The 14,908-nt window shown below is 40.3% G+C and overlaps 1 protein-coding gene across 2 annotated transcripts in view; it reads left to right on the top strand.

Moving 5' to 3' along the window:
• The window catches only part of SHQ1 (SHQ1, H/ACA ribonucleoprotein assembly factor), a 104,367-nt gene extending 91,849 nt beyond the window's left edge, over nucleotides 1–12,518 (top strand). For both annotated transcript variants that reach the window (XM_027522592.1, XM_027522593.1), the window contains one exon: nucleotides 11,166–12,518. In XM_027522592.1, the coding sequence (XP_027378393.1) occupies nucleotides 11,166–11,718 (553 nt within the window). In that variant the 3' untranslated portion in view covers nucleotides 11,719–12,518. The remainder of the gene's footprint in view (nucleotides 1–11,165) is intronic.
• The last annotated feature ends 2,390 nt before the right edge of the window (nucleotides 12,519–14,908 follow it).

The raw sequence follows: 14,908 nt of genomic DNA, 5'->3' as shown, positions 1-14,908 counted from the left end.
AGACCTCAAGACTGTCTTAGAATGCCAAGTTCACTGTGTGTGCAAGAAATTGGAGGACAAGGGGCAGAGCATCCCAGCTGGTGGTCTGCGGTCCCACTGGTGGCTTTCAGGAGAAATGGAAATGATGGCCCCTCAGCCTTCAGGATGGCAGGTGGGATGGGAGCCAGCCTGGACAGTTATTTTGTGCCATGCCAGACGGAGACTGTTTTCTGTGTCCCAGGGCCTGAAACAGCCTGGCAAGCGTTGCTTTAAATAGACTCTGCAAGACTGTCTGAGTTCAGCTTAGAACTGGATGAGTAGGAGCCAGCCTAGGAAGACTTGGGGGAAGAATGTTCCAGAATGAGGGAGCATTTGCAAAGGCCTTGAAGAAAGAATGTATCATTGTGTCCTTGGGACAGAGAGAGGGTGGTGAGTGGAGCTCCAGAGCACAGTGACGAGGAAACAAATGCCAGGCAGCCCCCCTGAGAGGAGACAGGCCCAGAGGGCTGCTTCTGGGGCCTTGTCTTCACTGGGGAAGTTTAGATTTTATCCTGAGTGTTCTGGGAACCCATTGCAGGTGTTAAACAGGGGAACATCATGAGCATAATGTAGAAGTGTAAAAGCATAGCATTTTAGACTCAGAAACTAGAAACAGACTGATCATTCACTGCATTTTACTATGTGAAGAAAACTTTTCTGTGTCTTGCTGCTGTTGATAGTCTTCGTGGTATCATTTATTTCATTTGTAAAATCAGGAATTTGTATGAGGTGCCTTCTAATTTCTTTTTGGCTCTAAAGATCTTGATCCCTGTATACACCTCTGTATTAGTTCCCTTGGGCTATGATAACAAATGACTGCAAACTAGATAGCTTAAAATAGCAGAAATTTATTCCCTCACAGTTTTGGAGGCCAGAAGTCTAAAGTCAATGGTTCAGCAGGGTTGGTTCTTTCTACAGGCTTGAGAGAGAGTTGTCCCATGCCTCTCTGTAGCTTCTAACTACCAGCCATGCTTGACATTCCTTGCTTGGCTTGTAGACACAGCACTTCAGTCTCTGCCACCATTATCAAATGGTCTTCTCTGTATCCTTGTGTCTTTTTTTTTTTTAATTTATTTATTATAAATGAAACAAAGATGAATTTTTTTAATAATAAAAAGTATAATTCACAAAGAAGATAGACATCATACACCATTAGTGTGTCCTTGTGTCTTATATGATCTTCTTGTAAGGACACCAGTCCCTATTAAGTGATTGGATTTAGGGCTCACCCTAACACAGTATGACCTCATCTTGACTTTATGACATTTGTAAATACCCTATTTCCCCAACCGAGGTCATACTGATAGGTTCTGGGGATAAGGACTTGAACATATCTTTGTGGGGGGTACATTTCAACCAGAACACCTTCCTTATGCTACCACCTTCTTAGTGCCTTCTTCCCTTTAGTTTATTGACCTCTACTTAGTTTGCTGCTGCTGCTGCTGCTAAGTTGCTTCAGTTGTGTCCGACTCTGTGTGACCTCGTAGACGGCAGCCCACCAGGCTCCGTCATCCCTGGGATTCTCCAGGCAAGAACACTGGAGTGGGTTGCCATTTCCTTCTCCAATGCATGAAAGTGAAAAGTGAAAGGGAAGTCCCTCAGTCGAGTCCGACTCTTCACGACACCATGGACTGCAGCCTACCAGGCTCCTCCGCCCATGGGATTTTCCAGGCAAGAGTACTGGAGTGGGGTGTTATTGCCTTCTCCATCTACTTAGTTTAATGGAATCCAAATAGCCATGTCATCTGAACAGTTAGTAGGTCAAAATACTACATCTCTGTGGTTGAACAGTACGGTCTGCCCTTTTCACATAGATGAAAGGTAGAAATGTTGTCAGAATTGTACAAGTCTGACAAACCTGCAAATGTCTTGCTTCATGGAATAATTTTAGAGAAAAAAAATGGAAGAGATGTGTTTCCACCTTGGACCTATAGTCCCCATTTTCCCATATCCTTTTCTACCCTACAAAAGTCTTTTGTTGTTGTTGTTCTTTGTTTTACTCAACCAGTTGTTTGGGTTCACTGATAGATTACGTATTTATTTCCTGCCTTGTACCATAAATTATTTAAAGCATCTTTCTTATGTGCATAAACAAGATGAGCTGATTAGGGTTGGGGTAAAAGAAGTGGGGAGAAGGTAAAGACCTAAATGGAAGTGGAGAGGCGAGAAGGAGCCACTGGATTGTCCCATGATGCAGGTGGATCACGGATTGGAACTTCACAACTGCTGGTGTAGAAAGGGAGACCTTTTGACTTGGCATAGTTCCAAGAGTTTCATGGGGCCAGTTTTGAAATTGATTCTGAATTCTAGCTTTGGGGATTACAATGAAGCACATTTCCCTAACACAGTTCTGCTGGGGTGCGGGGGGCATAGAGGGAAATGTGGCAAATTTATGACACTTAACATTTCTGTCTACTGTTTGATTCGGTCTGGCATAAATGCAGAATGGTTTCAAGGACAGGATGCAGTGCATTTCTCTCAAACTATGGACATTGCGTCCTTCTTAATCTATTTGTCATCCTCACTGTCCGCTTCTTAGGTGGATGCCAGTGGTGAAGCGAACGATAGCTTCTCTGGATTTGGATAAACCTTCATTCACCTACTTCATTTAACTGTTAACTGTACTTAAGTATGTATAATTGCCATATCAATTTTTTTTAATATAAACTCTTTTACTTTGCTCTAAAAATGTTTGTGTGTGTGGAGGGTGTTTGTATATCTAGTACACCACATATATATCGTGAGGGGGTCATTCTTTCTGAATAGTTGTAATTTAGAGTTTCTACACCTAGAAAATTACAAACAGAACTGGTGATAGCACACAAAAATAACACACTATTGATCAAATCATTTAATAAATTTAGTCCCAATTCTAGTATATCACTCTCCTTCCTAGCATCTCCCCTACTCATCCTGCCAGTATTTTTTTTCTTTAACCTCTTGATGATGGTTGATATTATGTAGTACAAATGAACTGCAGATTGAGGAAAAGGGCAAGGATTTCACAAAGGCAGAGGAAGTAATATAGAAGCTGGATTTGAACCACACATAGAACTGCTGACAGTGAGGCTTGGATGTGTGGGATTATTAACAACTGAAGCAGAAAATTCTACAATACTAGTGACAAGTTGAAAGTCTTTATTTTGACTATTAAAGCATTGATTTGAGTATCACATGATTGAGAGGCCCTTGAACTCATGGTGCCATCGTGATTATTTCTAAAAACTATCTTACAATTCTGCTCTAAAAGACAACCTGAAGTGTCATACAGTACTATAATAGAATTTTCTTGGAATAGTTACAAATACAATTAATATTTGGTTCATTCTTTGTTTATTTTGAGAGTTAGTACCTAGTTGTAATTATAACCTATGTATGAATATTGTTAAATATTTTCTAAACTTATTTTTGTAGTTTGTCATTTTGTCTCAAGGTGAAATCTTCACTTTTTAAAAATCACTTTTTACTGTTAAATTTGACTTCTATTTTATGTTGATCGACTTTAAGTGTTCTTTTTTCTTCATCTTAATTATATTCCATTAATGAGCATCTCCACTCTCTTTCAAAATTCATGTCCTCCCCAAACCTAAGAAGGTGACCTTATTTGGGAATAGGGTTGTTGCAGATGTAGTTAGGTGTTAAGAGGAGGTCATACTGGAGTAGGATGGCCCTTTGATCCAATATGACTTGTACCCTTATAAGGAGAAAAAGAGTCACAGAGATGCACCCAGAAGGAAGACAGCCTTGTGAGGAAACAGACACACAGAATGCCATGTGGTGACAGAGCATAGAATGATGTGTCTACAAGCCAAGGAAGCCAAGGATTCCTGGCAACACCAGAGGCTAAGAGAAAGGCATGGAACAGATTGTTCCACTGGAGCTCCCAGAAGGAATCAACCCTGTCAGCACCTTGATTTTGGATTTCTAGCCTCTAGAACTGTGAAAGGATAAATTTCTGTTGTCTTAAGCCACCACATTGTGATGGTTTGTTATGGCAGCCCTAGGAAATTAATACAGATTTTCATACCGTGAATGGGGTATTACTGTAACTGATACCTGAAATTGTGGGAGTGGCTTTAGAGTCCGGTCATCAGTAGAGGCTGGAAGAGTTTGGGAATGTGTGCATAATGGAAGAATCTTAGATTACTTAAAGAGATAACATAGTAGAAATATGGACATTAAAGGTGAATCTTGCCAAGGTTTAGAAAGAAGTGAGGAGAGCTACAGAGTAAGCTTCTGTAGTCTTAGAAAAAAATTTACATATCATCACCTGTAGAATGGTGCTAGAAACAGAAATGTGAAAGGTACTTCTAGTGAGATCTCAGATGGAAAAGAACTTGTTACTGCAAACTGGAGGAACAGTGACCCTTGTTACAAAGGTGGGGAACTTGGTTGTGTTGTGTCGGCCAGCCATTCAGTGTGGAGAGTAGAACTCGGGTATTTAGCTGAAGAGATTTCCACAGTGTTAAAGATGCAGCCTGGTTTCTCCTTGTTAACTAGAGTAGAATGAGAGAAGGCAAAGAGAAATTGAGGAAGAAATTGTTGAGTATAAAGGGGTAAGTACTTGATGATTTGGAAACTTTCCAGCCTGTCCACACTTCCCCAGTGCTCAGTGGGTAAAGAATCTGCCTGCAATACAGGAGACACGGGCGATGCAGATTCGATCCCTGGGTCAGATACCCTGGAGGAGGAAATGGCAACCCATTCCAGTATTCTTGCCTAGAAGATGCCATGAACAGAGGAGACTGGCAGGCTACAGTCCACAGGGTTGCAAAGAGTCGGAAAGGACTGAGCATGCACTCATCATCATCATGAGCCTGTTCACATAACTGTGCTCTGGAATTGGGGCCACAGGTATGTGTGGACAGCCTTTGGCTAAAGAGATTAAGCATGTGAATTTTGGATCCGTTCAGCCATCTGGCACAAGTCAGGAATGGAGGTGGGCTCATCCAGGAAGGACATATGGAGAATTCTCTTGTCTAATGGTGTGCATCCCCTTGACTTTCACAGAAGACTGACAAGGTTTTTGAGAATGTTATAGCAGCAGAGAAACAACCAGCCTGGACTGAGAAGGGCAGAGAAGGGAGGAAATGAAGGGAGAATGGGTCTGAGGGCAGAACCAGGAATTCAGAGGCCAGAGTAGGTGGAGCTTCCACCCTCGTGGGTGGGCCCAGACATAGCATCAAGCCACAGAGGATTATTCTCAGGCTTCAAAACTAATGGAATTTGACCTACTGCATTGTGAACTTGCTTTAGATTGGTTAACTTTTTTTTATCTATTTCATTTTTTCCCTTCTGAAATGGAAATATTTGTTTTTTACACTTGTACAACCATTGTGTTTTGGAAACAGATAACTTGTTCTTTAGTCACAGATCTGTGGACAGAGAGAAATGTTACCCCAGGATAGAGTATACCCAGAGTTCCACCTAAACCTGTTTGAGATGAGAGTTAGATGAAAGTTTGGACATAGAGTTGATGTTGGAATGGATTGAGACTTTGGGAATATTGAGATGAGTGAATATATATTGCATGTGGGACAGACATGAATAGGGGGTGAGGCAAAGGCTAGAAGACAGAGTGCGTCGTTGGATAGTGCCTCCCCTTAATTCATATCTTCTCACAGAACCCTAGAACATGACTTTGGAAATAGGGTTCTTGTAGATGTAATTAATTGTTAAGATAAGGTCATATTGGTGTAGGGTGAGCCCTTGATCCAGTATGACTGGTATTCTTAGGAGAAGAGACGCATCTAGACGGAAGACAGCCTTGTGAAGAAACACACAGAGAGAACGCCAGGTGGTGACAGAAGCAGAGCTTAGGTTGATGTATCTACAAGCCAAGGATTCCTGGCAACACCAGAAGCTATGAGAAAGGCATGGAACAGATTCTCCCCTCAGAGCCCTCAGAAGGAAGCAACCCTGCTGATACCTTGATTTTGGACTTCTGGCCTCTAGAACTATGAGAGGATAAATTTCTGTTGTTTTAAGCCAGCCAGTAGTAGTTTGTTATGATGGTTACTAGTAACTAATAGAGGGAGTTTTGGGGAAAATTGATCCAATGACCCATGGACTAGGTATTGTTTTTCATAATGCAGACCCAGAGAAGGGTATTAAGTCAAGTTGAAAATAGGATGAAAAAATATTTTATTGGCCCATACTCAGTGAGGCCTAAATAACTCTTATCTTGCAGTATTTTCTGCATTAAATTGGTATTTTCTTGTTCAAAAAGATCAGTTGTTTCTGCTAATGACTGAGCTGGAAATGCTTTTCATTCTTACAGAGTCAGGGCAGGCAGTTAGTTCTATGTTCATCTGTGCATGAACTGGTATTTGTCTTTCATGCCTGTTCAGAGATGAGTTTCACCAGCAACTTCTACCTAAAGCAAATGCGTTACCTTTTATTTAGATCCGGTTGCATAAATGTATATTAGGCAGGGGAGTTTGAAATTTGGAACTGGTTGTTTTTAGTAGAAAGGAATTATGATTATATGTCATTGTCATCATTGTCTTTTAAAAAGAATGTTGATATACGGTTTGTTCCCAGAAAGAGTCTGACGGTGTGTGCGTGTTTGTGTGTGTGTGTGTGTGTGTGTGTGTATGTGTCCTTTGAAATTAAAAGCCAGTCACTGTATTCATCATCTAGTATGAAATGTGTCTGGAGTGGCCTCACTGGAGTCCTGTCCTACATTATCGGTTGCTGGCTCTAGTGTCAGTATGTCATGGCTGGCAGGCTAGCAGGTTTTGGCAGAGGAAATGAAACCTAGTCAGTTACTATGAGATTTATAGTAGACCTGCTATTGCAGGAAGTGGTGAAAAGTTGATTGATAGTTTGAGACAAAATTCTACAGCAAGAAACAGGATGTATGCTTTCTATTTATACCCAGTTTTCTTTTGCCTACATTTCAGGGCTCCTTTTGCACTTTGTTTTGGCGGTTTCATAAGGTTACAGTTCCCTTTTTGCCCCCCTAAAATCAGTCACCAAATATAAAATAATTGAGGAAATTTTATATCAGCTCAGCCACAGTAAAGGCATGCACCCTTAGCTGTTACTATTACTCTTCATTGGTAGTTGGATTTACTGTAGCTTGTCAGTCTTTAATTAAAAAAAAATTTCTCCAAATAGGAAATTATTTCACATATATAAACAGAATGGAAGATTTTTTTTTCTTCTTTTTAAAGTTAATATGGCAGGATTACATTTCCAAAAATTTTCTGAGAAAAACCTGCATTGAGTATAATTTTATTAAAATATGACATTAGTATGATCTATCATGTGTCTTTTAAATGCTGAATCTCTTCACTCCATAATTAATACATCTTAACAGATAGGTATTCTTCACTTAGATGTAAAATATACTCTATAAGTACAACTAGTAATTCAACATATGTGTCGGTTGAGTATATCCACATGTACCTGGTTTTTGCAAGCACTCTGGCTAACTAATAATGTCATTTGACAAGGCTTTTTGACATGACCTAGCCTGGTCTGTTTTGAGTGTGACAGTGAAAAGCCACTAACTGCGTTAAATGAGGTGCTTTCTGAAATGGAAAGGCCATTACAGTTAGATTCTAGAATTTACAAGGAGTGGCAGACAGAACCACCTCCAATTGTGCCAATGTTTGAAAAGAACAAAAAGGCTACTCTTTCATGGCTCAGTTTTTTCTCCAAACGAATAATTTCCTTTTCTGTGAACAGTGACTGCTAAATTATCTGTGTCAAATAATTGAACAGAAACAAACCCAACTTTCATTCCTGAGATTAGTTGGGTCATATTCTATACCAATGATATTTTGAAATTTTAATTAGTTTTTTTTTTTCTTCCTAGCATTCTTTGAGAGTTCAAAGTGCTTATTCTGTTAAGTTTCTATCAGAAGTTTAATATAAATTTGAGAAACTAGATAGCTTGAGGTAGTAAAAGTGGGTAATAAGAAATAAAGATGAATCAGGGTGGTAAGGAACAAAAAAAAAATCCACATATGATCAATTTTTTAATACACATTATATAATGGATCATTTTAAACATAATATTGTGCTAAAAGTGAGAAACGAACTTTTCTCTGTTGGATAGGAATTTACCTCAGCTCGTAACAGGCAAAGATCACTTGGCTCGTCTTTGCCACTTCCCTGCCTGTTAGAGTTAACACTTCTTAGTCCCAGCATTGCAAGGGATGCTTTCTGAAAAGAGCCAAAATTACAGGTGAAGAACTTTAGAATTCCAAATTTATATAGTATTAAGTGACAGATTAATATTTTTATAGTAGACAATAATAAAGATCCAAACAGTTTTAGCTTGAGTACATATATCTGTGGTATTCACTAATACTCACATTTTTTCCTCAGATCCTGCAGTCTTTGTAGGTAAAGCTTAGATGTATACTTTAAGACTGCTGAGCTAAAAAGAGACCCGTCACAGTTTCTATGGAGAATTCTGGGCCTTATGCAAGTGAGAACTTGCTCCTTGGGAAGGTGTTGAGTGGCATCAAATTGGGAAGAAATCATGGGAACCTTTTCAGAGCCCTCAGAAGTATTCCTGAGAGGCCCTGTGGTGGAGGAGAGAGCGCGCTAGAGCTCAGAGGTGTGGGCTTCCGCTCCTGACTGCCCTCCTGCTCAGCAGGGCAAACTTTAGCTGGTCTCTCAATTCCTCCAAACTTCTATTTTGCCATCTGTCATGTAGGGATGAAAATGAAGCTGATTCACAGGATTGTCATAGGAGCAATTACAACAATGTTTGTGGAACGTCATCCTTCATATATTGTCAATAGTGTTTGTTATGTCTGTTAAAAATGTGAGATGTGTGGTCACTGAAGTGTAAAGGCTTATATTAAAAAATTTTATTTTGGATATTATAATTTAATAAGAAGCATTCTCTTCTTTTCCAAGTTCATGGCTCTTTATCTCTTAAGGCTGTGTGTCATTACCCAGAGAGGATCTTTTTTTTAGTGAGAAAGATGACAGTGAACTAGTCCTTAGGCTGGCAGAGCCTTGCGGCAGGGAGGTTTTAAACTGGAACACTAGCTCTGACCAGATCCTTGGCAACCGGTACCCAAGCCTTCAAAATATATTATGTATATCATCCAAATTGTCTTGGACATGGATGTAGATTGTATTGCAAACATCTTATTTTATCACTGTGTTTTTAAAGATGTCTCAAACCCACCAGAACTTACCCAGAGTTACAGCCCTTTGGTAGATCATCTACTAACTCCAGTGAATCTCACCCAAGCTTTCCTTTGAACCGCAGGCCATCTTTCCTTTTCTAAACTCCTGCAATTCCAGCACCAAAACACAGGGTTTTCCTCGTTTAAGAGAAAGTTGCACATCCATGACAGCCATTGTCCTCGTCCCACCCAACCTTGGACACTGACTGCAGTGGAGCTTTGGGTCCTGATTACACTCTCCAGACCTGGGCTGGGGGTGGGGGAAGCATCCCTGTGGAATCTTTTGTTATGCTAAATATTTTGAGACAAAGGGGTCTCAGGTATATCCAGGCACTTAGATGAAAATCCCCATCCATCACTCTATTGAAATGAAGCCTGTAGTCCCCAGTGTTATGGGGTGGACTGCACTTTGACAAATGAATTTATCCTGTGAACTCAACTCATTCAGTTTGTTTCAAGCGACTCATGTAATCTTTGGAGCCAGAGAAACACAGAAGCCATGTCAGCACGCTTACCGTTTTTACTCACTGCTACTTTTTTTCACTTGTCACACCAGATTTCCCTGTACGGAACAGCAAAGACATCTTTTTTGGAAAACTGCAGTATGCTTTACACTGTTTCAAAAACAAAACAACTAAAATGCATCTGAGTTAATGAAAAAGTTTATCTGTTCAGTATAGTGTTTATCATGTAATGTTATAAGTTTAGCAAAAATATCTTCTGAAATAGCATGAGATGGTTTTCAGTTAAAAAGCACTCTGTTGCTCTTTTATACTGCTTTTCTTTTCTTTTTTAGTTAGGAATTTTGAATAGATATTCCATTCCCATAAGTTTAAAAATAAACCATATGCATGAAAAGTCTCCCTTTCACTATCATCCTTCATCTTTCCAACTCCTACAGTGCCCCCTCTACATAAATATTAGTGTTTTCTGTAGCTTTCCAGAGTTCATGGTTAAGTGTACAAGCAACTTCAAATGTTTTTGCTTCTTTACTCTTTTTGTGTGTTTAACATAGAAAGCAGCATATACATATAGAAAGCCTTTTGTCATTGTTAAACAATATATCTGGCTTAGTCCCTGAAGAGCCTCCTACATTACGTCACCATTGACTATTCCTTCCTGTGGCCATGTTGGTGGACATTTGGGTATTTCTTATTTTGGAGTATTAGAAACAATGCCGCACTAAATATTACCTTGGACCTGCGTCTTGTAGCATATGTGTTTAATTTCCAGATGTGGTTTTGCTGGGTCAAGGGTATGTACATTTTCAATTTTGAAAGTTATTGCCAGGTTCTCCTGCACCGGGATTATAACTGTTTACTCTATCACCAGCAGTGAATGAAAGCGCCTTTCGTCCACAGCCTTGCTGGCAGTGTTACCAAATGTTTGGATTTTTGCCAATCTGATAAATGAAAATATATCTCAGCATGATTTTAATTTGTATTTCTTTTATTTGACTGAAGTTGTTGAACATCTTTTCATATATTTTCAGAGTCATTTCTATTTCTTTTTGTGAGAATTGTCTGCTTGTATCTTTTGCCCATTTTCCTCATGGATTGTTATCTCTGCTTTTAAGAACTCTATTAGGGGAATTAGGCCTTGTTTTATGATATAAATCACAAATACTTTTCTCAATTTTGCATTAGCCTTTTGACTTTTCTTATTATTATTACTTTTTTACCCTTCAGAAATTGTCTTATTTTTATTAGTTGAATTTATCAGTCTTAGCCTTTCTTTTGTGGCTTCTAGATTTTGATCATAGGAAGGCCTTCCTCATTCTGGTGTCATAAAGGAAATCTCCTTCATTTCCTTGTAATACTTATTTCCTTTTTTCTGTTTGTGTCTTTGATCTGTTTGGGGGGTTCATCCTCTGTGCCATGTGAAGTATAGATCCAGCTTTATTTTGTCATCTCTTTAAGCTGTGGACCCTGTTATCCCCAGACTAGTTAATGAATAGTCCTAATAATTGTTCTTAAAATGGTTTTCAAGGTCCAAAAAGTTGGCAGCTCTTGCAGAAGCCTTAAAGAAAGCATCCCTAACCAAGGCCCAGCTGGGGTTAGAACTGGAGGAGCTGGAGGCAGCAGCATTTCTGGTCCAGGAGGAAGAAGCCACATCAAAAGCAGGAGTCCATTCCACTTCCAGGCAGCAGACACCTTCCTCCAGCTCTGAGACGAGTGGTTCAGAAGAATCAGAGGGCAGTGCATCACTTGAGACTGAGGAGTCAGACTCGGAACAGGAGGAGCCTGGAGGCGGTGAATCTGAGACAGGGCATTCCTTGCTCGGTCCCTTTGTTGAAGAAAGCACCATGGCCCTGCTTCTTAACGATGGTGGTATGTGTAGAAGCACCACTTTCCTGGGGTCTGATGGTGGTCGAGGACAGCCGCTGGCCTCCCCTGGGGCTCCCATAGCATTTGGGCCTCTGATCCAGGAGCTTGGAGAACAACTGGAGACTTCGGTTCAGATTTCCGAGCCCAAAGACTCTGCTGCTGGACAGCAGGACAGTGTGCTGGAGAGAGAAAGCCGGCAGACACCTGAGGATTGACTCCTGAGTGGTCTCATTTGTTATTGAGAATTATGTCAGATTTGGTTTTATTGACTGAATTAAAATTCTTCATTTTCACTTTGTACTTTTCCTTGGTATATACAACATTGTTTGTGAGCTAACATTGACACCAGTTGGTTTTCTTGTACCTTTAAGAACAAAGTTCTAAAGCAAACTGTAATTAATATCAGGCTTATTTCATGCAGTGTTGTTATTTTGAGATTCATCAATGTAGCATGTATTGAGGGTTTGTTGTTTTTTTTTCCGTATCTGAGTAGTATTTCATTGAATGGACATTTGGGTTGTTTCCAGCTTTTGGCTGTTCCAAATAAAGCTGTTATGAACATTTGTGTGCAAGTCTTTGTGTGGACATATGCTTTTATTTCTCTTAGGTAAATATCTGGGAGTGGAATGATGGAGCCGTATGGTAGGTGTATGTTTAACAGTGTAAGAAACTGCCAAACTGTTTTCCAAAGTGACTGTACCATTTTGCACGCCCACCAGCAGCCTGTGAGAGCCCTGCTTCTTTCTCATTCTTGTCATCACTTGGTATCATCACTTGGTGTGGTCAATTTTTAACATTTTAATAAGTGTGAAGTGGTATCTCATTGTGATTTTATTTTGCATTTTAAGACTACTTGTGTTAAGCATCTTTTCACATGTCTGTTTGTCATTCACATATCTTTGGTGAAGTGTCTGTTTAAATCTCTTGCCGGTTATTTTTGACCTGGGTTGCTTTTCTTATTTCTGAGTTTGCAGAATTCTTTATAAATTCTAAATACAAATCCTTAAATGAGTCATCCTTGCCTGCCTGATAATCTTTGATTGGATAAACATTGTGAGTTTTACCTCATTGGGTGCTGGATATATGTATTCTCCTAAGTATTCTTTAGCTTTGTTTTGGGATGCAGTTGTTTGGAAATAGTTTTGATCCTTTGGGTCTTGCTTTTTTAATTTGTTATATAGGTCTGAAACAGTGCTCCATCTAGGACAATTTCCCAGCCCTAAGGAAAGATTTTTCCCATGCCCCAGGGATTATGTGTTTTGCAGTCCGGCTGATGAAAATAGACACCTGTGTGAATACTGGTCCCTCTAATCCTTTCACATGGCTCTTTCCCAGCCTCATTGACAGGCTCTCCTCAGTGAGTAGTTGACCCTCTCCTGGTATCTGGTGTTCTCCACAGCTCTCACCTTTCCCATACTCTGTCTTGTAGACTCGGGCCAAGTCCCCAGCTCTGTCCTGAACTGCAGAGTCCACTGAGTTCTCTCTGGGTTGCCCCTCGCTGTGCAGCCTGGACAATCATCTGGGACAGTAGGTGAGGCCCTCTTACCCTCCTAGGGTTTGGTTTCCATTCCTCAGGATCACTGTCCTTCATTGCCTCATGTCCAGTACCTTAAAAACCCATTGCTTCATGTACTAGTTCTGGTTTTCTTTTTTGGTTATATCAGAAGGGGGGAGGTTAAACCTAGTCCCTGTTACTCCATCTTGATTAGAAACATAAACTTCCATTAATATTTTATATGTGAATTTTCTCACTTGAGTGTAAGCTCCTTGGGAATGATGTCTGTGTCGTGTCTTGTTACCACTGAATCATCAGCCCATATTCTCAGTGCACCATAAATATTTGTTGAGTGAATGAACAAATGAAATAAACCAATTTACTTTGGGGAGGAAATGAAATGAAATCTGATATGTATTAATCTCAGTAGCATTTTTATTTCAGGAAAGTGTATGATCCCTTTTATTCTACTTCTCTGTGGGTTGCGAGTATTTGTATTTCCACTGTAAATTCCAGCTTGTATTAACAGGATAGTTGGGGTGACTGTGCCATTTGACACGCACGTTAACTCCTGAACACTGTAACAGCTTTGTTAGAATGTGTTCAAGACTTTTCTCAGGCTCCCGGAGAGCTTCAAAATCCCTATGACCATTGAAAATGCATTTCTCCTCAGTAGCACATGACCTGAGGCCAGTTTGAAAATGCATTATCTGTTATTCCTCTCATTTACTACTACTAATGTCAAGTTGAACAAATCTACTCTTGTCTAAAAATTTAAAGCTGTGGAAATTTCTCTTTCCATCAACTTCTGTCCTTACTTAGGAATCTAAAGAGGATCTACTTTGGTGAGACTCACCTTGGGTGGAAAAATCTGTGACTCCCTTACTCAGAGGATGGGCAAATGTGATCCTTCCTGGACATCCTCAAAGCATTCTTATCACCATACAAGTCTCATGCGTTGGAAAGACAAAGAGAATGAGCACTTTAATTTTAGATTCCATGTCTGCAGCGTTTCTCTTACCCTGTCTTTGTTTGCTGAGGGTTAAAACTTTATTATATTACCCTGTCTTTAAGATGAGTTAAGAGCACTATACCATGTCTATAACACAAAACACAGCCAAAGATGCTGCTTTTAATATATATTTTTTTAACTAGATAATTGGCAGGCAACTCGAGGGATCTCTTATAACCATATGCATTTCCAAGAACCCTGGGTGATGGTGAAAAAAAAGTTAGGGAAAGCACAAAGAGGGGGATTTAGCAGCTGACTAGCTCCAGCTTAGTGGCAAGAACCACGGTGACAGGGCTGAGGAGATGAGGCATTGAGTCCCAGAGACACAGTTTGGGAGTGAGCAGCCTGCCGGGGGTACGCCAACCTCGAAACCTCACTCTTCCTCTTGGAAAGTGAAAGTGAAGTCACTCAGTCGTGTCCGACTCTTTGCGACCCATGGATTGTAGCCTGCACCAGGCTTCCCCATCAGTGGGATTTTCCAGGCAAGAGTATTGGAGTGGGTTGCCATTTCCTCCACCAGGGGATCTTCCCAACCCAGGGAATAGAACCCAGGACTCCCGCATTGCAGGCAGAGACACTTTACCCTCTGAGCCACTGGGGAAGCCTCTTGGAAATGGGAATACAACTACTTTTCTTGCTCACCTTATAGGATGAGGAGACTGTATATTCAAAACACTTTATAAACTAGAAAGTATTAAACCAGCACAAGGGTTTATTATTATTGTCACACTTCCCAGAGCTGCACAGGGCTCTTTTCAGCTACCTGACAACAAGCCACTGGGGGAGCCAGCACTTGGAAAATGAGAGCCCTCTTAATCACTTCTGAGGTGTGCTCGTGGTAAAAGTCTGCACAGTTCAGCAGATTAGATAGAAATATTAATTGTATCAGTGAATCACA

Source organism: Bos indicus x Bos taurus, chromosome 22 (assembly GCF_003369695.1).
Source record: "Bos indicus x Bos taurus breed Angus x Brahman F1 hybrid chromosome 22, Bos_hybrid_MaternalHap_v2.0, whole genome shotgun sequence".
Lineage (NCBI taxonomy): Eukaryota > Metazoa > Chordata > Mammalia > Artiodactyla > Bovidae > Bos > Bos indicus x Bos taurus.
The sequence above is the reverse complement of the archived record's forward strand: the minus strand, read 5'-3'. Positions and strand labels throughout refer to the sequence as shown.